Source organism: Haliaeetus albicilla, chromosome 9 (assembly GCF_947461875.1).
Source record: "Haliaeetus albicilla chromosome 9, bHalAlb1.1, whole genome shotgun sequence".
In the NCBI taxonomy this organism is placed as follows: domain Eukaryota; kingdom Metazoa; phylum Chordata; class Aves; order Accipitriformes; family Accipitridae; genus Haliaeetus; species Haliaeetus albicilla.
The window spans coordinates 32,151,776-32,175,465 of NC_091491.1; the positions used below are offsets into that span (position 1 = coordinate 32,151,776).

The 23,690-nt window shown below is 68.2% G+C and overlaps 1 protein-coding gene across 9 annotated transcripts; it reads left to right on the top strand.

Moving 5' to 3' along the window:
- Positions 1-1,123: 1,123 nt before the first annotated feature.
- On the top strand, positions 1,124-22,567 carry TNK2 (tyrosine kinase non receptor 2). 9 transcript variants are annotated; one of them, XM_069792453.1, is made up of 18 exons: positions 1,124-1,311; positions 3,764-3,909; positions 6,877-7,174; positions 11,001-11,178; positions 11,330-11,400; positions 12,622-12,834; positions 12,923-13,075; positions 13,271-13,548; positions 13,624-13,750; positions 13,848-13,994; positions 14,352-14,446; positions 17,362-17,556; positions 19,062-19,153; positions 19,675-19,719; positions 20,069-21,384; positions 21,841-21,936; positions 22,027-22,154; positions 22,267-22,566. In XM_069792453.1, exons 3-18 carry the CDS (start codon positions 6,998-7,000, stop codon positions 22,271-22,273), a joined length of 3,318 nt encoding a protein of 1,105 aa, XP_069648554.1. In that variant the 5' UTR covers positions 1,124-1,311; positions 3,764-3,909; positions 6,877-6,997; the 3' UTR covers positions 22,274-22,566. The 9 variants fall into 9 exon arrangements, with proteins under 9 accessions (XP_069648554.1, XP_069648556.1, XP_069648555.1 ...); XM_069792446.1 differs by lacking the exons at positions 1,124-1,311; positions 3,764-3,909 and adding an exon at positions 6,591-6,746; XM_069792455.1 differs by lacking the exons at positions 3,764-3,909; positions 6,877-7,174 and having other exon boundaries at positions 1,190-1,311.
- Positions 22,568-23,690: the final 1,123 nt, after the last annotated feature.

The following is a 23,690-nucleotide window of genomic DNA, read 5'->3' on the forward strand; positions in this document are numbered from 1 at the left end:
CAGCGGAGCGGTCCCGGGGCCCGGCGCTGTTCGGCGGTGAGTCTGTCCGTCTGTCCATCTCCGCGCCTCACTCCTCACCCATCCCTCTGCCCGCCCGCCCCCGCTCCGGCCGGCCGTTCGCCCCCCTCCAAACCCCCCCGTTACGTAAAGCGGTGATGCGGCGCCTTTAAGAGCGGGGCCGGGGGCCGGGCTGGCGCGCGCCGCCCCGGGAGCTCGCGCCGGCGGTGGCAGGAGGAGGCGGAGGTGGCGGCGGCGGCGGGGTAGGGGGGGGGAGAAGGGCGGCGGCGGCGGCGGCGGGGCTCGGGGGGGGGAGCCGCGGCGGGGGGCGGCCCCGGGAAGGCTCCCCCAGCGTGCGGGGCCGGGGCCGGGGCGGGGGCCGGGACCGCGTGCACCATCCGGGGGCAGGGGGTGAGCGGGGCCCCGGAGGGCGGGGGGCTGAGCCCGGGGGTGCCGGAGGGCGGCGGGGTGGCCCCGGGGGTGCAGGAGGAGGGGGGCTTCTCCCGGGGGGTGCAGGAGGCGGGGCTGGGGGCGCTGCCCCGCGGCCAGGAGCTGGTGGCCGGCGGCAGCGCCGGGGAGCCGGGGGGCGGCGGCGGCGGCGGCGGGGGCGCGGGCCGGTGGCACTGGGTGCCGCTGGGGGAGCGGACGGGCCTGCAGGAGTGGGGCGAGCGGCCCGGGCCCGTCCCCGCCATCGGCAGCCCCAAGGCGGGCGCGGAGCCGCGGCGGCCCCGGGAGCGGGGGGCGGCCCGGGGGCGGCGGCGGCGGGCGCCGGGCGCCCAGGAGGCGGCGGCGGGGGAAGCGGGGGACAGCCCCGGGGCGCAGCCCCCGCGGCGGGCGCGGGGCGCGGTGCGGGGGGTGCAGGAGCACGGCCCCAAAGCCGGGCAGGAGCAGGGTCTGAGCCGGCGGGCGCAGCAGGAGCGGGGCGGGGGGCGGCGGGAGGCGAGCCCCCCGGCCCGGACCCGCTGGTGGGTGCGGCGGGGCCGGCAGGAGGAGGGGGAGGCCCGGGGCGGGGTGCAGGAGGAGGGCGAGCTCTACCCGGGCGAGCAGGAGCACACGGGCGGCACCCCCGGGACGCGGACCCCGGCGCAGCGCCAGAGCCGCAGGAGGGCCGCCCGGGTGTGAGGCCGGATCCGGGACCCGGTGCCCGCCATCCCGCGGGGGATCCCACCGGGGACCCGGCCGCCGCCGCCGGCGTCGACCGGCGCACCCCGCCCCGGCAGCCTGGCATGCCGGCTGTCCGGAACGCCGCCGTGCCTGGGTGACGCCGCAGACCCGACGACGCAGGATGCGGTGGCAGTGGCGGTGAGCACGGAGGTAAGGAGCGAGGCGCGACCCCTTGCTGGGGGGGGTGGGGGGGGGGGCGATGCAAGGGGCAGGGAGGGTTTCAGGGTTTGGCACTGCCCGGGTCGGCGTCCGCCTGTGCCCGCTGCGCCTCACTGGGCGCTGCTGGCACCGTGCCCTGCAGCACTGCGGGCTGCCGGTGCTGCCGTCATGCCCGGGCGCTGTGGGGCCACTGAGCCCCAGCTGACAGCATGCCTGACCCCCCCTGCTCCTGCCTGCCAGGGCAGAGCAGGCAGTGGGGTCTGGTGCGAGTGGGTGCCCGGTGCCCTTGAACCCTCCCAAACCGCAGCGGAAGCCGGGGGAAGGTTGGTTTTTTTTTTTTTGTTCCTGGAGAAAAGGCGGATTTGCTCTGCTCTTCCTCTTCCCTGGGCTTGTGGGAGCTCCGGCGCTGAACAGAGGATCCTTGTCCTTCGGGGCCGGCCCCACGTCTCGGGGTGTTGTGCTGCTGCCGAAAGCCGGAGCAGCGGTGAGGTGCGGGGAGCCTCTGCTCGCCGGCTCAGCGGGCAGCGCTGTGGCTGCGTCCGGCCATGTTTGTGGCAGGTTTTTCTCTAAATGCTCAGGACCCTTTGGGTACTTTTGGTCTTTGTTGGCTTTGCTTTTTTAAATAAAACCTTTAAGTTAAACCTGGTAAGGTGGTGCTGACAGCCCAGGCGACGATCCCACCTCGCTGGGAGGACCCCACTCAGCTTTTCCGGGCACGGTCAGACCCCTCGCCCGCTCTGCAAGCGGCAACTGGGGAGTGGGTTTGCAGGCGACTGGAGGAGCCCAGGCAGGGCTGGTGTCTTTGCCTGCAGAGCTGCCACCAGCCGGAGGCCGTGCCAGGGCCGGGCAAGCCGGGGCAGAGCCCGGCGCTGGCACTTCCCCACGCGCTTGCCTCCCTGGGGCCGCCTTGGCGCAGCGTTCCCCCGGGTGCCCCGGTGCCACTGGGCTCTGGCATCAGCTCACTGCCCCACAAGGTGGGTCTGCCCTGGTCAGGTGCTCTGGGGGTCATGCATCCCCCCCCCCCTTACTCAGTCCTTTGAGCTGGCTCAGGACAAAGCCCTTGAAAGAAAGTTTTTTTTGGTCGTGGGCTTTGTAAAACTCTCCTGAAAACAGGACCTGCCCAGAAGGGTGTCCCTGAGCAGGTCTGTACTGCCGGGCCCCTCTTTAGGGAGGGGGTCCAGGAGGGACCACCCCACATGCTGCAGGCCCACCCTCAGCCGCAGCCCTGGTCCTGCTGCCGGCCCCAAGCCCGCTGCTCCCCGCAGGGAATGGGGCAGAAGCAGCCTCTGCACCCCCTCCATCCCGCCTCGCCGAGGCCTGGGGGTGCGGGGTGGGGGCCATGCAGGCTGTGCAACCTGTTACCAACCCCTGGAGCTACCTGGGCCTCATTATCCCGGTATTCATTAGTGCAGGGTGTGGGCCAGCCCTGCTGGCGGGGTATTGTGGGTATGGCTGGGGGGAGCTGGCCATGCCTTCTTCCTCCTCCTCAGGCAGCTGCTAGCCTGCTGTCCTGCCTCGACTCAGCCTGCCCCAAGGCACGGCGGGCCTTCATGGGCAGAGGAGCAGCCCCTACGGGACCAGGAACTGATGTGGGCTTATAGCCGACCTCGCTCCGTGCCTCAGTTTCCCCCCAAAAGGCTCCACCCTGCTCCTGGAGCGCCAGGGTTTTGACTCCAGTCATGCTCATGAGGGATGGTAGCCGGCTGGAGCAAAGCATCGTGGGGGGCATTACCCACTCATATGGGTTTTGGGGGGCAGGAGGGGGCTCTGCACTATGTGCAGCCCTGCTGGGACAGGAAGGCTTTAAGGAAAAAGTCTTGCTCCAGCCCTCTGCTGAGCAGCCACAGGGGGAGGGGGGTACTGCCCATGCTGCAGCCTGGCTAATTAGGCTGCTGTCAATTAGTGCAGATGCTGGATGGTCTGGTCAGGGTGCTGCTCTGCTCTGGTGCTGGGGAAGTGGGGGGGATTTAACCTTTACCTCCTCCCGGCTCCGGGGGTCCCACCTCCCCTGCACCCAGCGCAGACGGGAGCTGCTGTGGCGTGGACGTGGCTATGTGCCCATCTGGCTTGAGACCTGGCAAACTCGTTTCATGCCAGCTGCAGTGTGCCCCGAGGGCATGTCCTGCAGCGGTGTGGGGATGGGGGTACCCATGGCAGCACCCCTAGGGCGGGGGGGCCGATTGGACCCAGGGCTTAGGGCACGTGCTCGTGCCCCCTTCCCTGGCAGGACTCAGGGCAAAGCCCATCCATGCCCCAGGGAGGTGGGGGGGGCAGCTCCACAAAGGCTCTTTCAGCTGCCTGGGCAGGGCAGGGGGTAGCCCTGGGTGCGGGGAGATGTTCCCACCCCTTAGGCCCCAGGGAGTCTGCAGGGTCCAGGGTGGGCAGACGGGGGCTGCCGTGCTGGGGGGGCCCATCCTGATCTCTCCCTCCCGCTTCGCCCCAGGGGGACCCCGTGGCCGGTGTCACCGCAGCCCTGCCAGCCCCATGGCTGAGCCCTGACGCCGTGCCCCCTCGCACACTGCCCGGCTCGCTGCGACACAGGGGCTGGCACTGCCGAGGAACCCCCGCAGCACCGCCGCCGCGGCCCAGGTGAGATGAGCGCAGGGGCTGGCGGGCACAAACCAGCTGTGCACCGGGGCAGAGTGGCGGTGTCCCCGTCGTGGCGGTGTCCCCATCGTGGCGGTGATGCCGAGGCTTAGTGATGCCAAGCCTGCTGCCCTCTCCCCCTCCCTGGCAGTGCCCGTGACCACAGAGCTGAGGGTGGGCAGTGTGGGCCGGGGGGCGTTGCTTTGCCTGCTTGTCCCCCAAAACATCACACTGTGTCCGTGCCTTGGCGAGAGAGCTCGGGACCAGTGACTCCTGCTTGTCCCCTGCCCGTGTCGGGGAGCTGGGACGCGCAAGACGGGCTCAGCCCGCCCTGGCTCGACCTGCGTAGGGGATTTAGCGGAGGAAAAGAGGCTTAGGGAGGGGATTGGGGTTGCGCCGGGCTCTGTCGGGGGGGCCCCCCCCAGCTGCGTCTCTCCTCCCTGGGGAGCCGCTGCTGCAGGCAGGGGCTCAGAGTGGGGGACGCTCTGTGCCGGTGGGCAGGATCAGGCCATGGGGCCAGGCTCTGGGAGCCCGGAGATGGCAGCGAGGGGGAACTTGGCACCCCGGCCTCCCCGGCCACCCCCGCCACGGGGGTCACCAGTCCTCCGTGCCGGCCCCCCGAGACCTCCTGCTTGCCCGAGCCGGCCGAGCAAGCAGCATCAGGTGCCAGCACCGAGGGAGGCAAAACACCCACCGGTACGGGGTCCCACGGCGGGGGATGTGGGGTGATGCAGTCCAGCGAGGGGCTGGGGGACGGTCCCTGGGGAGCTGGGTGGCAGCAGCATCCCAGGGGTGGGCAGGATGCGGCCGGCAGCCCCGTCTTTGGTGGGAGCAGGGTGCGTTTGTACGTGTGGGTATGTGCGTGCCCGCACACCTGCGCCGGTGGCCGGGCCAGGGAGTGTGTCACCGCAATTTGGGGCCGCCCCCGGGGCCCCGCCAGGGCTGAGCGAGCCGGCCCCGGGTGCTGTCACGGCCGCCCTGCTGCCGCCGCAGCTGGTGAGATCACTTCCAGGTGACACAGCCACCAGGAAGGGGGCAGGTGGGCTGTGACAGCAAGCGGGGTGATGTGCCGGAGGTGAGTGGGGGACCTCATCCCCCTCTGGGGCTTGTTTTGGGGACCCACCGCTTCCCAGGGTTGTCTGTGCAGGGTGATGGGCGCAGGGGGTGCTGCGGTCCCGGCCCCCAGGAATGCTGGAAGGGATGCGGGGCCAAGCGTGGTATCCCAGAGGGCTGGGGAGGTCTGGTGTCCCCACGGAGGGGAGGGACACCCTGTGGTCAGTGTGACTGTCACCACCCTGGGGGTGGGGGACAGCGTGCCCTGTCCGGCAGCTGCCATTGCGGTGGGAGCCCCCCCGAGTGGGAATCGCAGGCAGGTGGGTCAGGGGTGGCATGGCATGATGCCATCCGTCCCCTTGCGGGGAACCTCATCGTTTGGGTTTCAGCTGAGCCTGGGCAGGCCAGGAGGACCCGACACAGGGCAGGGGCGACGCGAATCCATGCTCAGGGCTGTGGGGACAACGTTTGTCCCCTCTCGGCTTGGTGACCCCGCAGCATCGCTCTCGTTGGGCAGGCTGGTGACGGTTTCGGGGCAGTGTGGCGTGGCCGGGGCCGGAGGGAAGGTGGCATAGCACGTGCATCAGTCACCGGCCTGCGGCGTGCCAGCGCGGTGACGCCGGCGGGCCGTGCGCGGGGGCGGCTCGCTGCTCCCACGCCGCGGGCTCGGCCCGCCTCAGCTCTGCGGCTGAGCTCACCTCCGTGGTATGGCGAGAGGAGCCACCGAGGGGCTGCCCCCAGCAGGCCCCCCCTCCCGAGCTGGGGTGGGTGCCCCCCAGGAATTGTGGGTGTTTCTTGGGGAGGGGGGGCAGGATGGGATTGTGCCCCCTGCCCTGGCATGGTGACAGCCTGGTGTCACCCTTCCAGCTACACCAAGGTCTCGGGGGATGGGGCGGGGGGGGGCAGGTGTGTGGGGAGCAGGAGAGGGGTCTTGGGGGTGCTTCTGGGGGTCAGGACAGGGCATCGTGCCCCATGGCATTGGCATTGGTCCCTGGGGCTGTGCTGTACCCCAAAAGGACAGGCAGATCCCAGGGGGCTATGGGGGGGCTGCAGGGTCCCTCCCTGATTTCAGCCTGGGCCAGGGGGCTCAGAGAGGTGCTGCGGCCGGGCAGTGTTGGGGTACAGGCCAGTCCTGATGTGCAGGTGGGGGGGTTCCCCATCGGGGGGGTGGCTTCCCAGTGCCACCTGCCCCTGCTGGGGGCTGTGCCTGGTGCAGCGCCTGGCAGAGGTCTAGGAGACCCCCAGCTCCCTGTGAGAGGGTGAGGGGAGAGGATTGATCCTGGGAGGAGTCCTCCTGGTGTGCCCCCCCCGGCCCCCATCCCGGCAGCGCCCGCCGGGGCCTGGCTGCTCTCCCAGCCCTGCTGCTTGCGCCAACGCTGCCGGGTTGCTGCGGAGCAGCCATCTTCCCAGCGCATCCCATCCCCCTCTGCCGGCACAGGGAAGCAGGAGGGATGCTGGGGATGCTGCCAGCCCCAGAGGCCCCCCCACCCTTCCGCAGGTGCCCAGGAAGGGGGTACGGTGCCTCCTCGCCCATCCTGCTTGCCACAGAGCCCCGGCTGCTGGACAATGCTCCCCCCTCATCCTCCTCCTCTGCCCGGCTGCCTGCACCGCATCCCCGCTGGCGGGCTGCACTGTGCCGGGGTGGGGGGAGAAGGGGGCTGCGAGCGCGGCGCTGGGGCTGGCAGCGATGCCACCGCCTCTTCGCTCGGGTGCCGGAGTGGGGACAGCAGGCGAGCAGTTGGGCTGCTGAGCCAGGAGGAAGACAGCGGTGCCAGGCTGGGACTGGGGTGAGGACGGGCGCTCGAGGGGCTGCCTCCCCTTTTCTTTTCCCCATCTCCTCTGCATCCCTCCATCCCCCCCTCCCCTCCATCACTGTCACGGTCACCTTCACCCTCTCGCTGTTTTCCGGAACTGCAGCAACTTTCTGCCATGTGATCCCGAGCCCGGCTCCAGCCCTCGCCACCCCCAGGCAGGCGCGGGCGCCTCCGCAGAGCCCCTCGCTCGTCGCCGTGCCGCAACCGCCACCGCCGCGCCGGCCATGGGCGAGAGATGCGACTACCAGCGCCTGAGCAGCGCCGAGGAGGAGGAGGAGATGCTCGGCCCCCTGCCTCACAGCTTCTCGGACAGCACTGGGCAGCGGGCCCTGCGGCCGGGCAGCAGGCGCCCCATGCCGTCCCCCCGGCAGGACATCGCCCCAGCCATGCCATGCCGGCGGGTCAGTGTGGGGGGAGCCGCTGGGGGGGGGAGCGGCAGGGGCCACCCGGCCAGATTGGGTGTCCCCAAGAGGGGCAGGGTCCCGCTGTGGGGTGTGGGCTGGCACCTGGCATGGGGCTAGGGGTGGTCCCCGCATGGCATCTCCTCTCTCCGGCGCTCGCGGTACCCCGTGACATCTGGGGTGGCATGGGGACCGCACCCCCCTGCATGGCTGTGCTCCCGTCCCGACCCACAGGAGTGGGGGTCCCTGTTCCTTCTTGCTGGGGAAACTGAGGCACGGGAGAATGGTGTGTGGCAGCGTGGCTCAGCCGGGCCTGGTACAGCTCGGGGCGAGGGGGGACGACACAGCGCCCGGTGCAGGATGGTGGCCCTGCAGGCTGCCATGGGGTGTCAGGCTGTGCATGGGGGTGTTGGGGGGGGGGGTAGGGAGTGCGTAGGTACATGTGGAGGGTCCAGCTGCCTCAGGGTGTAGGGCAGGTGTTGGGGCATCGTTGTAGGTAGGAGTAACTGGGGGGGGGGGGGTTGGCCACCCATGTGCCAGCTCGGGTGGGTGCGCATGGCTGCGAGCGTGGAGGCGAGGAGCGTGCCACGCGGGGGGCGGGCACCCGTGGGCGCGCAGGGTGCAGGCGGCTCCAGGTGTGCGTCAGGCGAAGGCGGGGCGGGGAGCGGGCCCGTGCGCTGCCGCCGGCTGTACGGCGCCGGTGTGTTTGCACACGTGCGGCCTGGCAGGGGGGTAGCTGAGGGGGGGGGCTGTGCACGGAGGTGATGCCTGCGTGGGGCGGTGGGGGGGGGGCGGCTGCGGTTGCGCAGGTGGCGGGAGGCACGCGGGGTGCTGGGGTTTGCACCTGTGTGGTCCCGGGGTGCACGTGAGAGTCGTCACCGCCCATGCATGAGCCTGGGTGCACGTAGGGTGCATCCCCGGGGGCTGCAGGGGTGGGTGCGCGCGGCGTGGCGTGTGTGCGAGGGCACGGGGGGCCGAGCGGCGCCTAGGCCGGGGGTCTTTGCCGCCTGCCGGGTTGCGGGGGCTGGATGGGTGTCTGTGACCACCCCCCCCCGCCTCCCCGCAGGATTGGGGTTCGCCAGTGGGACTCTGCTTGCCAGTCTTGGAACCGAGGTCGCGGTGTTACCCCCTGTGCCCAGGGGTCTATCGTGGAGAGGGAAACTGAGGCACGGAGCCTCCCCTGGCACAGTGGGCAAAGCTGGGTCCCTCGGCTCCCTTCTGGAGACCAGTACTCCCAGTGCGGGTGCTGAACTGGGCGGTCTCACCCGCAGTTTGGGGGTGCAGGAGGTGGGCTGGGGTGCAGGAGGCGGCGCACCAGCCCCAGTGGGTGCCAGTCCCGGCCGATGAGGGTGATGCACCATTGCAGGACAGGGAACCCCCCGCGTCCCCGGTGTCCCCTGGGCTGGGGAGGGGGGAGCTGGCGCGTGGCGGAGGTTGGTGCCGAGGGCACCGTGCCCGGGTGTCCCCAGTCAATGGGCTTGTTGTGCCGGGCGCCTGTGCCGCCGGGTGCCAGCTGGGATCCCGGTAGTGGAAGCCACAGCAGAGGCTTCTCAGCTCCTGGGGATGCGCTTAGCCCCCTCCCAGCTGCCCCCCAGCACAGAGATGGCTGCAGTTTGGGGGGGCTGGGCAGGCGGTGGCCACAGCAAGAGGTTGCGGCAGGTCTTTCCTCTCTCACGCCGTGGCTTGCCGGCACAGCCAGCTGTTCTCCCTAGGGAACCTGCGGGCGGACAACAGCGCTGGGGTTGGGTGCCAGCCCCGCCAAGAAAGGGGAGCGAGCCCCAGGGTGCTGGTGGCACCCCACAGCAGAGCCCCGCAGGGGCTGGCAGCTGGGCAGCGGGTACGTTTGCCGAGCCAGAAGCTCCCCCCGCAGCGCCCATCGCCTTGGCGTCGTGCCTGTGGCCTTGGTTGGGGAGCGGAGAGCCGGATGTCTCCTCTCCCTCCCTCCCTCCCTGCTTCCTGGGGGGGAAACTGAGGCCCGGGAGCATTTCCCAAGGCCGGAGCGAGTTTCCATGGAAATGGGAGCGGGGGTCCGGGCTCCCAGCTGCCGGCACCCGCCGAACAAGGGAGAAAGCGGCACATTGATGGGAGCCCGGCCCCCTGGGCGCGCGTCCCAGCCCCGACTGAAAATAACCCCTCCCGGGGAGCTCTGCGCAGGCAGCCCGCCGGGACCAAACCCCGCTGCTGGCCGGGGGTCCCCAGAAAGCAGCTCCAGCCAGGAGGGGTGACCCCCAGTCCTGCCTGCTGCCACCACCCCCCCGCCCCGGCCCCGTTGCGTTGGGGAAGGGGAGGGCCGGCCGGGAAGATCGAGAGCAGGACGGAAGGAGGGGGAGAGCCACAGCCCGCGTCCGGCCGACGGACGCCCCGAGCCCCCCTGCCCGCTCCAGGGGGATATATGGGGTGACTGAACCCGGGGGGCGTCTCTGTAGCCAAGCTGACGGGGCTGCGGGTGCCCCGGCTGCGCTGAGCGGGCTCTGCCGCGGGACGCCGGCACCAGGGAAGGGACATCGCCGGTGCCAAGGGCCGACGGCGGGCAGCCAGGCAGGATGCGACGCTTCCAGGCTTTGCGCCGATCCTTCCCCTTCCTCACCCGCTTCCGCCTCTACCGAGTAAGTGCTGACCCCCACCCCGGGAGGACCCCACGCTGGCCGTCACCCGGCCCTGTCCCCGTTGCCTGCGGGCAGGGGACCGGCCGTCCTCGGCCAGCCGCGGGCGCGTGCCGAAGGCCGGCGGCTGCTTTTGCCCCGCGTGCCCCCGCGTGCCCCCATGCGCCCCCATGCCCAGCTGCTTTGCCGCACCCGCCGTATTTTTAGCCCGGTGCCGAGGGCTGTAATTGCGGTGACGCGGCCGAGGGACCCGAGCGCGGGGGTCGAAGACGCCAGGGGCCACGTCGTCTCCCAGGGGAGAGGATGGAGGGAGCTGCCCTGCTGTGGGGCTGGCACGGGGGGGGTCCCACCTCCCCTCCGGCTCTCAGTCGTGGGAGGCAGAGCCGTGTCTTTTCTCGGAAAGGTGGCGAAGAAAGTAGGGGAAGAGCTGGGACAGCGGGCAGGGATGGGAAGCAGTGGGGGACGTGTTTGGGGGGGACATGGGGAACTGTGGGTGAGACCTGGCCCCATCCCCTCCCTCCCTGTGCCCTGGTACGGCTAGGGGGGTGATGCCAGCAGCACTTGGGGTACCCTGTGCCTCAGCCCTGGGACACCAGGACCCCCCGGAGACCCCGATGTCCCTGTCTGCCCCTTCCCTGTGGCTGCCTGGCAAGGTGCCACCACCTGTGACAGAGGACACCTGCCATGGGTCTGTGCCGCAGCTCGGCCAGGTGCGCGGGGATGCCAGGGTGCCAAGAGGCAGTGCCGAGGTGGCCTGTCCCCCTCCTGCCAGGCAAAGGGAGCGTGGCAGGCACGGTGCTGGGTGTGGGGTGCCCCCCTGTGCAGGCGCAGTGCCAGGCTGTGGGGTGCCCCTCGGCTGGGGGCCACCGCTGGGCACGTCCATGCCGTGCCCTGAGGCTCTGCCCCCTCCTGTGTCCTTGGCACCGCTGCCTGGGGACAGCCTGTGATGGAGCGGAGGGGTGGGCTGGAGTTTCTAAGGGCACGATAGGGCAGAGCAGGGGTCCCTGCCCGTCCCTGGGGGTCCTGCTGATGGGGTGCCTCTCCTAATCCCCCTGGGGAGCTGGGGATGGGCTCAGGAGATGAGTCCCGCTAGCATCCCTCACACCCTACCCAGGCAGCACCCCAGCCTTGGCTCTCAGCCCATGGGGGTGACTCCCCCAGGGGGGACAGGGCAGAAGGGAGTTGGGCAGGGTCCCCCCTAACCTGGCACGGTGTCCCAGCAGAGGCTGAGCTGTAGCATGCAGGCAGAGGAGGGGACGGACTGGCTGCTGGAGCTGCTCACCGAGCTGCAGCTGCAGCAGTACTTTCTGCGCATCCGGGATGAGCTCAATGTCACCCGCCTCTCCCACTTTGAGTACGTCAAAAATGAGGATCTGGAGAAGATCGGCATGGGACGCCCCGGTGCGTACATCCCCCCTGCCCCAAACCTCCCCCCGTACCCCTGGCTGGCTGCGCAGCATCTTTTGGAGAGCCCAGAGGAGCGTGCAGTCCATGGGGCTGGAGGGGATCCCCTATCCCATGCTGGGTCAGTGACAGTCACTGTGTCCTGCAGGCCAGCGGCGGCTGTGGGAGGCAGTGAAGCGGAGGAAAGCCATGTGCAAGCGGAAATCCTGGATGAGCAAGGTAGGGATGGGAGAGGAGCAGGTGTGGCAGGGAAATTGAGGCAGGCAGGAGGAGCTGGACCTCTCCCCATGCTTTTGGCTGGTGCCTGGCTCTCCCCATGCCACTGGTCCCTGGGGGCTGGCAGGGAGATGAGCAGAAGCCCCTGCCACGCATGCCCTGCCTGTGGCATGGCCCTGCCAGCATGTGCCCCAGTCCCATGCGGGCTCCTGGGTGACTTCCCGGCAAAGGATGGCCCTGCTGCCCCAGCCCTTTAGGAAATTCATTCCCCCCTGCATTATTTGCCTCTTTGCCAGGAAACTCATTTGCAGCTAACAAGCCACAGAGCCTGTGCATCTTGCCCCAGCCGGGTCTGTGGGCAGCAGTGCTGCCCGGCCCCATGCCCACCTTGCGGCGAGGGGGCACAGCCTTCTGCATGCAGGCTAGGGGCATGCCGGGGCAGGGGACCTTGGGATGCTCACGTATGTATGCCCCAATGCCATCCCGTCCAAAGCTGGTACTGCTGCCAGCCTTGCACCCCCTGGCACCTTGCACCCCCAAAAGAGCAGGGTGCTTGTCAGCTGGGTGCTGGGTCGTGGCTTCTCCCCTGTGTGACTCATCTGGGCCGGGCCAGGGACGGGCTTTTAATAGAAGGCTACTCAGCCTCGCACCGAGCACAGAAATGCCACCTCCCACCCCGGCCACATGCCGGGCCCAGCCCCCGCACACCCCGCACAGGTCCTGGCTGCCGAGGCTGGGATGGACCCCATCCCATGGGGCACATCATCGGTCCTGGCACATCATCGGCCCCAGCTGGGGGAGAGGGAGGGAGAGCCTGTCAACCACATCCCCTCTGGGCTGGAGGTGGCAGCAGCGCATATTGCAAGGCCCACGTCGCTGCAGGGATGTGTCACCACACTTGGCCCAAGCTGGAGGTTTCTCTTGGCTTCGTGCCCAGGTACATCGTGTGGCTGCAGCCTGGCCAAGGAGTGCCCAGGGCCCTCTGGCTACCGGCCTGGTTTGCCAGGGCTGCTGTGAGACACACAAATCCTTCCCTCCGCGCGAATCACAGAGCAGAGCCTGTTCCTGCAGCCAGCCTGCCCTGGGTAATCACCAGTTAGGGGTCATCATTAGGTTCCAGAGTGTACAGCCCAAGCAGGGGATCATCCTGGCACTGCTCACTCGCAGACCCAAGGGCTTAGGGTGTCTCTGTGCCTGCGTTTCACCTGCCTCTGTGTCCCGCAGGTGTTCAGTGGGAAGCGCCCTGAGTCAGAGCTGCAGCCCCAGCCCCAGAGCACCTTCCGCAAGCCGCCCACACCACCGCCCCCCGAGGCCGGGGGTCAGCACTCCCTCACCTGCCTCGTGCGGGAGCGGGACCTCTCGCTCTTCGAGAAGCTGGGCGACGGCTCCTTCGGCGTCGTGCGTCGTGGCGAGTGGTGCACGCCCGCTGGCAAGACGGTGAGAGGCTGCTCGTGGTGGGCGGGAGCCAGGCAATGGGACCACCGGGGGGAAGATGCTTCGGGGCTCATCCCCGCTTTGGCCGTAGCTGAACGTGGCGGTGAAGTGCCTCAAGACGGATGTGCTGAGCCAGCCAGAGGCACTGGACGACTTCATCCGGGAGGTGAACGCCATGCACTCCCTGGACCACAGGAACCTCATCCGCCTCTATGGCGTGGTGCTCTCCCACCCCATGAAGATGGTGAGTGTCGGGGGATAGGGCTGACTCCAAAGCCGCCCCGTGGGGGGTCTTGTGTGATGGGGCGAGCAAAGCCAGGCTGGGTCTGTATGCCGAGTCCTCTGCTGGCATCCCCAGGAGGGCACAAGAAGGCTGGAAACCAGCCCAACCAGGGTGCCCCTGGCCTGACTGACCTGTTATCCCCTGCCCGTGGCCCAGGTGACAGAGCTGGCCCCGCTGGGCTCCCTCCTGGACCGCCTGCGGAAGAACCAGGGCCATTTCCTCATCTCCACCCTCTGCCAGTATGCCATCCAGGTGGCCAAGGGCATGGCCTACCTGGAGTCCAAGCGCTTCATCCACCGTGACTTGGCTGCCCGCAATATCCTGCTGGCCTCCAACGAGCTGGTCAAGATTGGGGACTTTGGGCTGATGCGGGCCCTGCCCAAAAATGACGACCACTATGTGATGCAGGAGCATCGCAAGGTTCCATTTGCCTGGTGAGCCCTGGGGAGGGGGGGACCTGGGGGTGCAGCACCCAGAACCTCCTGATGCTCACATCTTTTCCTGCGCAGGTGTGCTCCCGAGAGCCTGAAGACACGTACCTTCTCCCACGCCAGTGACACCTGGATGTTTGGGGTCACCCTCTGGGAGATGTTCACTTATGGGCAGGAGCCTTGGATTGGCCTCAATGGCAGCCAGGTGGGTGCACAAGAGGGACCTGCCCCCCCCCCCCAGCCTTGCCCTGGCAGTGCTGGGGGTGACCTGGGACCCCCTGATGGCACCCCATGCCCCGCAGATCCTGCACAAGATAGACAAGGAGGGTGAGCGGCTGCCACGGCCCGAGGACTGTCCCCAGGACATCTACAACGTCATGCTGCAGTGCTGGGCACACAAGCCCGAGGACCGACCCACCTTCGTGGCCCTGCGGGACTTCTTGGTGGAGGTGGGTGAGCAGGGAGGGGGACAGGGCCCCGACACCCCTTCCCACTGGCTCTGCTCGAGTGTGGGCAGAGTTAAGGCTATTGCCGAGGCGGGAGGTGACGCTGGGGAACTCAGACCCGGCAGCCCTGCAGGCTGGGAGGTGGCAGGCGGTGACATGGTCATAGCAGGAGGACCCTGGGTGCTACCTTGCCCTCACCCACCCCAGCGGTCACAGCTGAGGAGGGGCTGGGAGCGGGATGCTGTCTCTTGCCCATTTTGGGGGCTCCCCTGCCCTGCATGGGACTGGGCCTGGCCTCAAAATGGGGCAGGGATGGACGTGGGGGGCTGCGTCCCCTGTCCTCACCCCCTTTCCCCCCAGGCCCAGCCCACCGACATGAGGGCGCTGCAGGACTTTGAGGAACCCGATAAGCTGCACATCCAGATGAACGACATCATCACGGTCATCGAGGGCAGGTACTGCACGGGAGGGGTGGCAGGTATTCCATGGGGGGGCACAGACCAGCTGCCAGCTTCAGGGCTGCCAGCCTGCATGGGGACAGGGGACCCCAGGAACGGGGAGACTGTGGGCACTGGCAGAGCTGTGGGGAGCAGGGATGGGGACGGGGGGCTCTGTCCCCCCAAAGCACACCTGGCTGCGTACGCCACAGGCTGGCAGAGCTGCCCTGGCTCCCCTGAGAGGTGTGTGATCCCCCAGGCAGCACAGCACCGTGAGGCCACCCTAGTGCGGGGTCGGGGGGCACGGCCGTGCCTGTGGGCAGCGCAGCCTTGCCCGTACTGCCCACACCGTCCACCCCCACTGACTCACCCCACTGTGCCTGTGGGTTCGCCCCAGCCTTGCCCTGGGGAAACCGCACACCCCAGGGCTGCTCCTCGCTGATGGTAGTGGGGATGTGCCGTTGTCACCGGCCCGGGAGAGGCACTGGGGGACTTGGTATCACAGTGCCATGACCTGTCACCCCCTGCACCGTGGGCTTCGCTCCTTGGTCCCTGCCGGCCGCACTGGGGCACGGCCACCCTCCTCCACTGCTCCTCCACCTTTGGTCCCTGCATCCCCATCCCAGGACGTGCCTGTCCCCCTCCAGCTCGGGCACAGCAGGGAACCCCCTAAAGGAGCTCAGTGTCCCTTTGCCCCACTGGCACACGGGAGGCCGGCTCCCCCCCAGCCACGGGGGGATGAGGAGGAAGGCTCTGTCCTTCCCCTCCCGGGGCCGGCTCCCTGCCGTTAGTCACGGCCCGGAGGTGAATCAGGCCGGATTTGTGTGTCTGCAGGGACCGGCTTTCTCCCCGGCCGCCGCCGCCAGGGATGACTCTTGCCCAGGGTCTGGCGGTTTAATTGCAGGGAGGGGAGGGGAAGGGAAGGGAAGCGGCGTCGGCGGAGGGAGGGAAGGAAGGAGGGAGGGAGGGAGGGAAGGAGCGGCGGAGGGCGGCGCGGCCGCGCCAGTGCGCCTACATCGTCCCCGCTGCCGCATCACGGCCGGGCTGGGGGTCCCGCTCCCGCGCCCCCCCGCCCCGCCGCCGGCCCCAGGTGAACCGCGGGAGGGTGGCGGGAGCGGGACGGGGGGAGACGTGGCGGTGCCGATGGGTCGGGAGCGCGGTGGAGCCGGGGCGCAGACTCCCCTGCCTCAGTTTCCCCGGGGGATGCCGCTCCTCGGTGGGTCCCCGGGTGGGCACGTTTTGGGGGTGCTGGGTCTGGGCAGGTGAGGTGGGCTCTGCAGCCGGGGGGTGGCGGGAGCCCCCGCGCTCCCGGAGGGGAGCCCCCTCCCCGTGCCTCAGTTTCCCCCGGGGCGGCTGCCCCACCCCCCCACCGCGCTGCGGGCGGGGGTGCCCGGGCTGGGGGCGGGGGGGAGGCGGGGGGCTCCTCCCGGGGGCCTCATCCGGCCCCGCCGAGGCCGCCCGGGGCACCGTAAACACCCCCCACCCCTTTTCAAGCCCCTGCCTGTCGTTCGGCGGGCGCCGAGCGTGCGTACGTGTGTGTGGGCAGGGGCAGAGACCTACCTGAAAGACCCCCCCGGGGACCCAGCCGGCCGCGGGAGGGGGCTTGGGCGGGGGGGGGGGAAGCGAGGGCAGAGGCGGAGCGGGTTTGTGCCGGGGGTCCGAGCCCGGATCCCGTGGGAGGGGGAGCGGAGGGGCCGGGCCGGCCGCAGCATCCCTCCGGCGTGATGCGCTGGTGTCGGGGAGCAAGGGAGGTCGAGCGGAGGGGACCTCCCGGGAAGGGGAACCGTCCCCCCCCCCCACCCCGGCCCGCTGCGGGTGAGGGAGGGTGCCCGGTGCCGGCTGGGCTCCCCGAGGGGTCCCGGCGCTGAGTAAGGCGGCTGGCTGGCGGCGAGCGGGGAAGGTAAACAGGAAAAGGGCTGAGCTGGTGGCCGGGGGTGACTCACAGGTGACTCCAGGAAACCCTGGGGCCCGTGCCAGCCTCGCCAGGCTGGCACCGCACAGCCTGCCACCCCCCTGCCCGGTGCCTGCCCTGCCCACGGGGGGCCCCGGCAGGCAGGGAGGAGGGGGACGTGGTGGGAGCAGCAGGGGGGTTAGGGTTGGACACCCCCCCCACGCCTTTGATTTGGCATAGGCTGGGCAGGGGGCACTGCTTGGGGTGCCCTTCCCTGCATCCTACCTGTCCTGTCCCCCTCTTCCCGGTGCCCCCGGGCTGGGTGACCGCCCTGTTCCACCCTGGAGGTGGCTGCATCTTTGGGGCAGGTAGGGGGCTCCTGGCTGCCTCCTGGGGCACGCTGGGCTCTCTGGGGGGCCGGCAGCCTGGCCACCCTACTCGCATGGCCATGGGAGGTTTTGCAGCTGGAGTCCCCCAGCCCGCCTGCCCGTCTTTCCCTGCCCACGCCAGCCTGTATGGGATTTGCCAGTAACATAGGAAGGGAGCAAGGGAGACCCCCCCCCCCAGCCCCCTGTCCCCTATCGTGGGCCCCCCAGTTTCCCCTGCGGGACTGGAATATTTGAAGGTTCATTAGCAGACACCGTGCACATGCTCTGTGCCATCCCTGACTGCGTGGGGCTTGGGGGGGGGACACCAGTGCGGAGCAGCTCAGTGCAGGCATCGCCTCAAGGCTCCTGCATAATTTGGGGCAGCTGGGAGGAGGAGGAGGAAGGGGCGCATCTTTTCGGGTGCAAATGGGGAGCTTTGTTCCCCGCCGCCCACATCACCAGCACCTCCCGGTGCAGGGGCCATGCAGGGTGGGAGGCAGAGCACGCTGCCGACGTAGGCTTGGGATCCTGGGCGCCTGGGTTCCCCTCCTGGTTGTGCCACTGCCCGCCTGCGTGGCCGTGGGCGAGTCATCTCGCCTCCTCCCCATCACCGGGGCAGGCGTGTGTCCCCCTCACATCCCCTCGTCGGTAACGAGGTCCTTTTTATTCTTTAGGGCCGAGAATTACTGGTGGCGGGGTCAGAATAAGCGGACCCTAAAAGTGGGCCAGTTCCCCCGAAACACGGTGACCTCGGTGGCAGGGCTGTCGGCCCACGACATCAGCCAGCCGCTTAAAAACAGCTTCATCCACACAGGCCATGGAGACACCAACCCGCAGCACTGCTGGGGGTTTCCCGATAAAATTGATGAGTAAGAAACTTTCTGTCTTCTCTGCATCCCCTGCCTGCTCCCTGCCTTCCCCGCTGCCTGCTGGGCACAGGAGCGAGCTGTGGCTTGGCCCCCCCCTTGAAGCATCTCTTCCCCCCTGCTGTACTGGGCACGGTGGCTCTGGGTAGGGTCCCTGCGGCTGGACTAACTCCCTCACCTCTTCTTACTAATAGGGTCAGGTACATGGGGGGCTGCTGTGCTTGTGGGGGGCTGTCCTAGGGGGGAGCACCTTCTCCCAGCCCCGCAGCCCCTCGTGGCTGTCCCGGGGCAGGGGGACATCAGTAAGCACCACCCCAGAGGTGGCCACATTAGCCCAATGCTTTTGGGGCGTCCCAGGGCTGCTAAACCCGCACCTTTCAGCGCCTGTGTGGAGGGAAGCTGTGGCAAGGGTGCAGCTGGGCCCCACGCTTTTAACAGCATGAATCCTCTTAAAAAGGAAAATATGAAAAAAAATCCACTAAAATGCTCTCTTTTCCCCCATGCTCCATCAGGAGACAGCCCAGTTGGTCTGGAATGGGGAGGGGGGTCAGGTGTCTGCACCCCAGGGGGCCCTGTGCCCCCCTGCCAGGTGGGACTGGCCGTGCCAAGCGTGGGTGCTGGACACCGGGGGGCGGTGGGCAGGGGTGCCTTGGCTCAGGGTGTGGGGGGTCTCTGCCAGCACGGGGCTGGGGGGAGGGGGGGGGAGACGTGGGAGGGCTGTGTGTGGGGGGCAGGATAGGATTTCAAAGCCTGGAAACCTTCTGCTGGGTAGAGTCAGCTCCTGCGCCAGGCTCGGTGCATCCCCTGGGATCGTGATCCCCACCGCCGTTCGGCATCCCAGCCCCGGGACAGCTCTGCCGGTGTCCTCAGTCCCAGCCTGATGCCGACCCCCCCACGGTGGCCCTTGCCTCAGGCTGTGCCAGCAGCCCTGGGAGGGTTGAACCGAGGCACCGCGCACACGGACCTGGCTCGTGCCCCGGCAGGCCTCCCCGCGCCCCGCTGCGTGGGCACGGGCGCTGGGTACGTGCCGCCCGGGCCGCCGAGAACGCACCGAGCTCGGCACACGCCCAGGCCTTCGGGCTGCGCCGGCTCCCGCCTGCTCCCTGCCTCACCACGCCTGGCTTGCGACGGCTCGCCCGGGCCTACCGGCATGCCGTACCGGGGTGCCGTGCCCTGGGCGCAGCATCGTGCCGCGGCACCCCGGCGTTGGGAGGGTGTCCTGGGCACCGCACCTGGCACAAGTACCTTGGGCACGGCACCCGGTTTGCAATCCCCCGGGTACGGCACACCGCGCACGTGGAGCTGGAGAGGGGTGGGTGACGCCGGGATGGCACCGGGCTCTGTGCCATAGCACAGAGGTGCGGTGCTCTGACACTCGCGGGGATGGTACTTGCTGGGGCAAGGTGCGTGGCGGAGGGACTGGGGGCTGTCCTGAGGGACGTGGTGTGGGAGTGAGGGGTCCCGCGTGGCCCCCGCTAACCCCCAGGTGCTCTTCTCTCTCCCCGCAGGCTGTACCTGGGAAATCCCATGGACCCTCCTGACATTTTAGGTGTGGACCTGAGCGCTGCCAGACCCACCCAGCTTCCAGGCAGGGCTAAAAGTAAGTGGCTTTTCCCCTTCCCCCTGCCCGTCAGCTGCGCGAAGCCCCGTCCCCGTGCCCTGCTGCCAGGATGATGGGCTGGACCCTCTCTTTTCTGCCTCTCTGCTGATACTTGCTTTTTGCAGACCTGGGGGGAGCTGGGGTGACAGGGCACGTTGTCACCTGGCCGTGTGCCGCTGCCAGCAGTGTGGGCGGCGGGTGGCTCTGCCTGGCTGGACTCTGCCCCGCTGCCCTTCGTCCAGGTCCCTTGTCCCGTCCCAGCTTCCCGCAGCTGGGCTCCCCGCTACGGGGGATCTCAGCGGAGCCGCCACAGGAAGGGAGCTCAGACACCGTGCGTGTGCTGCACCCCCCCTAAACCTGCAATTTCCCTTGGGGGGCTTGCCACCGGCATCCTCCGCGCACCCCACCAGTGACGGGGGACATGATGAAGCATGCACTTGCTAATGAGCGCCCCGACTGCCGCTTGCTCCGCGCGCTTACCCCATGCCTCCCCTCCTCTTGGGCTCTCTCTTCTCCTGCAGGGCAGCCGCCTCCGCGCCCGCCTCAGCCTACCGTCCTGCTCACCAGTAAGTCAGGCTTTTTCGGGTGCTGCTCGCTCTCCTTTGTGTCGCCCTTCTTTTCTCTCTTAGCTCCTTTCGCCTCTTCTGCCCGCCTGGGTACCACATGCACCTATGGGTGATGGTATCTGTGGTGGGGACACAGATACGGAGCAGGGTGGCCAGCCTGGGACCCTTCCCCGCCCCAGGGCCCCCGGCACCCTGCCCAATGCCCTGATGTTGTGTCACTGCATCTAAGGGGGGAGCAAAGGTGGCTGAAGCTATGGGGCAATTTGGGGGCTTGGGGATGCAGTTGCTCCCTTTTGCATCCCCAGGATGGCTACTGGGACCCTCACCATCCCTTTCCATCCCCTCCTAGAGCCCTGCTACGACCCGGTCAGCGAGGAGGAGGAGGGTCTGCCAGGTGGCCTCCGGAAGCTCTGCCTGAAGAAGCCAGGTGCAGGGAAGGGTCTCCGACCGGTCAAGCCGTCGGCACGGGTACCGGGCACTAAGGTGGGCGAGCGGCAACCTGGCCAACCGCCGAGCGAGGGACCAGCAGGTGGCGAGGTGACCCTCATCGATTTCGGGGAGGAGGTGCCTCAAGGTAGCCCATCGCCAGTGGGGGAGCTGACAGCCCCGTCATTGGCCAAGCTGGCCATGGAGGCCTTCTCATTGCTGGACAAGACCCCGCCTCAGAGCCCCACGCGGGCTCTACCCCGGCCCCTCCACCCCACGCCGGTGGTGGACTGGGATGCCCGCCCTTTGCCCCCACCGCCCGCCTATGATGACGTGGCACAGGATGAGGACGACTTTGAGGTCTGCTCCATCACCAGCCCCCCAAGCCGGCGGGGCAAGACCAACTACGGCTTCGTGGATGAGGGTGAGCGGGGACCAGCACTGGAGGACAACCTCTTTCTGCCCCCCAAGGAGACCAAGCAGCCCAGCCTGACGCAGACCACTGAGCTCTTTGAGGAGCTGCAGCAGGAGTGCATGAAGAGGCTTAACGTCCCCCTGGGACCGTCTGCCCCCACCGACGACAAGCCTCAAATCCCCCCCCGTGTCCCCATCCCACCCCGACCCCTACGCCGCAACGAGCCCGGGCGCTGGTCGGGGGACCTTTCCCCAGCTTCAGGAGGTGAGGAAGACCGGCCGCCCCAGATTCCCCCCCGGGACCCGCTGTCGCAGCCCAGCTCCCGGACGCCCAGCCCCATGGCCCTGCAGGTGGGCTCCCCCCAGCAACGCGCTGCCCTCTGCTCCTGCCTCTCCACCTCACCGGGGAAGCCCATGCCCACCACGCAGAGCTTTGCCCTTGACCCCAAGTACGCCACCCCCAAGGTCATCCAGGCACAGGGCAAGGACTGCTCCAAGGGACCCTGCATCCTGCCCATCGTGAAGGACGGGCAGAAGGTCAGCAGCACCCACTACTACCTGCTGCCCGAGCGCCCTGCCTACCTGGACAAGTACGAGAAGTTTTTCAAGGAGGCCAAAAGCCCCGAGGAGGTGCCGGCGTCCCGCTTGGTCACCACAGCCACCGTCCGTCCCATGGTGCAGCAGCCGCTGCCAGACTACAAGGCCAACTTCTCATCCAACAACAGCAACCCTGGGCCCAAGTGCCTGGTGAAAGCCTCCTGTAGCCTCCAGAAGATCGTCTACGATGGGCCGGATGGCTGCCGCCCCGCCGACAAGATCCGGCTGGTAAGTGGCATCCCCAACATCTGCGAGCAAGAGGGGATATGGTGGCAGTGGGCTTGCTTGGGCAAGAGCTATCCCTATCCTGTGCCTCAGTTTCCTCAAGTTCAACCCTGGGGGGGTTAGCTACAAGGCTGTGGGACATAAGTGTCACTGCAACTCCAAAATGGGGATCACAGGCCCTTCTAACCCAAATTAGCCCTACCCACAGCCCCAGGAAGGGAGGGGAGGAAGGTGGCTGTCACTACGGTCCCCTTGGGCTCTCTGGGCTGGTTCTGTGGTGGCCGGGAGTCTGCACCCAAGCCCAGGAGAGGCTGAAGACCCCAGGGATGAGGATGGTCCCAGCTCCAGCTTGACGGTGCTTCCTAGAGATGGGGGGCAGCCCCAGTGCCCCCTTGCTCCAGCCACAGCCTCCTCACTGCCTGGGGCTGGTGGCAGGCGCTGACGACAAGCTCCCCACAGGTGCAGGACACTGTGCATGGCGTGACCACTGAGGAGTGCCAGGCAGCCCTGCAGAACCACGGCTGGAATGTCCAACGGGCCATCCAGTACCTGAAGGTACCGCACACCCCCATCCCCTCTGTCCTGGCTCCCGCAAGAGTGGTGGCACCCCTGTCACCCCCCTTGCCATGCCCTGTCCCCTTGCAGGTGGAGCAGCTCTTCTGCCTGGGGCTGAAGTCCCGCGTCGAGTGCCACCGGGTGCTGGAGATGTTTGACTGGAACCTGGCCCAGGCCAGCTGCCACCTCCTTGATCCCTACAGCACCGCCCGCCAGAAGTAGGGGAATGGATGGGGGGTTTTTTGGGGAGGGGGGCTCCTCCATGCCACACTGCTCTTGGCCAGCTGGCACCATCACCCCTCCTGAGCTCATGTCATCTTCTCCTTACAGGCGGTGACAGTGGGGATGGGGCGAGCTGCGTCGGATCCAGAGCAGGCATCTCACTATGGGGCCACCTGCCCGGTGCCCACCCCCACCCAGGCAACCTGCTGCTGGACTCTGGACTGAGCCCCTGTTTGGGGGTTGGGGACACCCCAAAAGGGAGCCTGCTCAGCGCCCCAGACTTCATGGGGTGCCTGCACCCTGGCTTTGGCAATGGGCTCCGTCCCCTGGCGCCTTGTTGAATTGTTTTTGTAAAGAGAAATGTAATTTTAATATATATATTATATATATATATAAAAAAATATTCTATGGGGAGGATGGTGCTTGTGGCTGTCTCCAGGTCCTTCCCTGCCAACACACAGGGACAGGCCATGTCTCCACGGGTGCTGGTTCCTCCCTGCAGGCAGCCGGGACCGGGACCCACAGGACCTGCTGTGGGCCTGGTGCAGGGTGCCCGGGAGGGGATGCACGTGTGCTGTGGGGCCCAGCAGGCGCTGGGGATCCCTAGGGAGCTGTATGACACAGGCACCTATAAACCCCCCGCCCGGTGATGGCTCCCAGGTTGTTTTGGGGTGCAAAGGTCTCCCTATCTGGGGCTGCTGGAGTTAGTCACATGCTGTCCCACCCCCAGGCCCAAAGCTTGAAGGCGGGGTATGGTTTTGCCCCTTCCGAGCGGGCAGTGCTTGGCCCAGGGTGATGCCCCTGTGGCAGGGTCGTCCCCCCCCTTTCCCTGGTGCCCCATGGGACTCAGCTCCCGGCTGCTGCCTGACTCATGCCCAGGCAGGGAGTGGCGGGACCTGCGTCGCACCCCCACCCACGCGAGGGGCGTTGTGCAACTGGATGCCACCGCGCAGCCGGAGCCAGGTGCTGGGGGGGAGGTGGGGGGCTGGCCCCCATGGGGTCCCAGGCCAGGTGGCAGTACTAACCCCCCCCAAATGGGTGTCGGAGCCCCTTAGCTGGGTTCCCTGAGGTGCCACCTTGCAGCGGCATCAGGAAGGGGTGTCCGTGCAGGTGGAGGAGGACCTCTGTGCCCAAACCCACCAGCTCCGTGGGCATTGGTGGTCCCCAGGATGCCCTCTCCTCCAGAGCTGGTGGCTTCAGAGGAGAGACCCCGTCACGCACGGTGAGTCGCCTGGCAGGAGGGACTGCCTCAGCGTGGCCGTGAGTCCCTCCCTGTGGCAGATGGTACCTGGCCACATCACCTGTGTGCCATGTGCACCCACAGCTCCGCTTATCTCTGGTCCCCTGGCCTTCCCTGAGCGTGGGGACGGGGAGGTTTGCTGGTGCTGCTCTGGGCACTGCCATGCGTAGGTGTTTGGGACTCTCCGTGCCTCAGTTTCCCCATCTAAGGTGCAGCTACCATGGCATGGCAGCTGGGTGGGATGGCTGTCAATGCAAGCAAGGAAGGCACAACACCTTCCATGACTTATTTG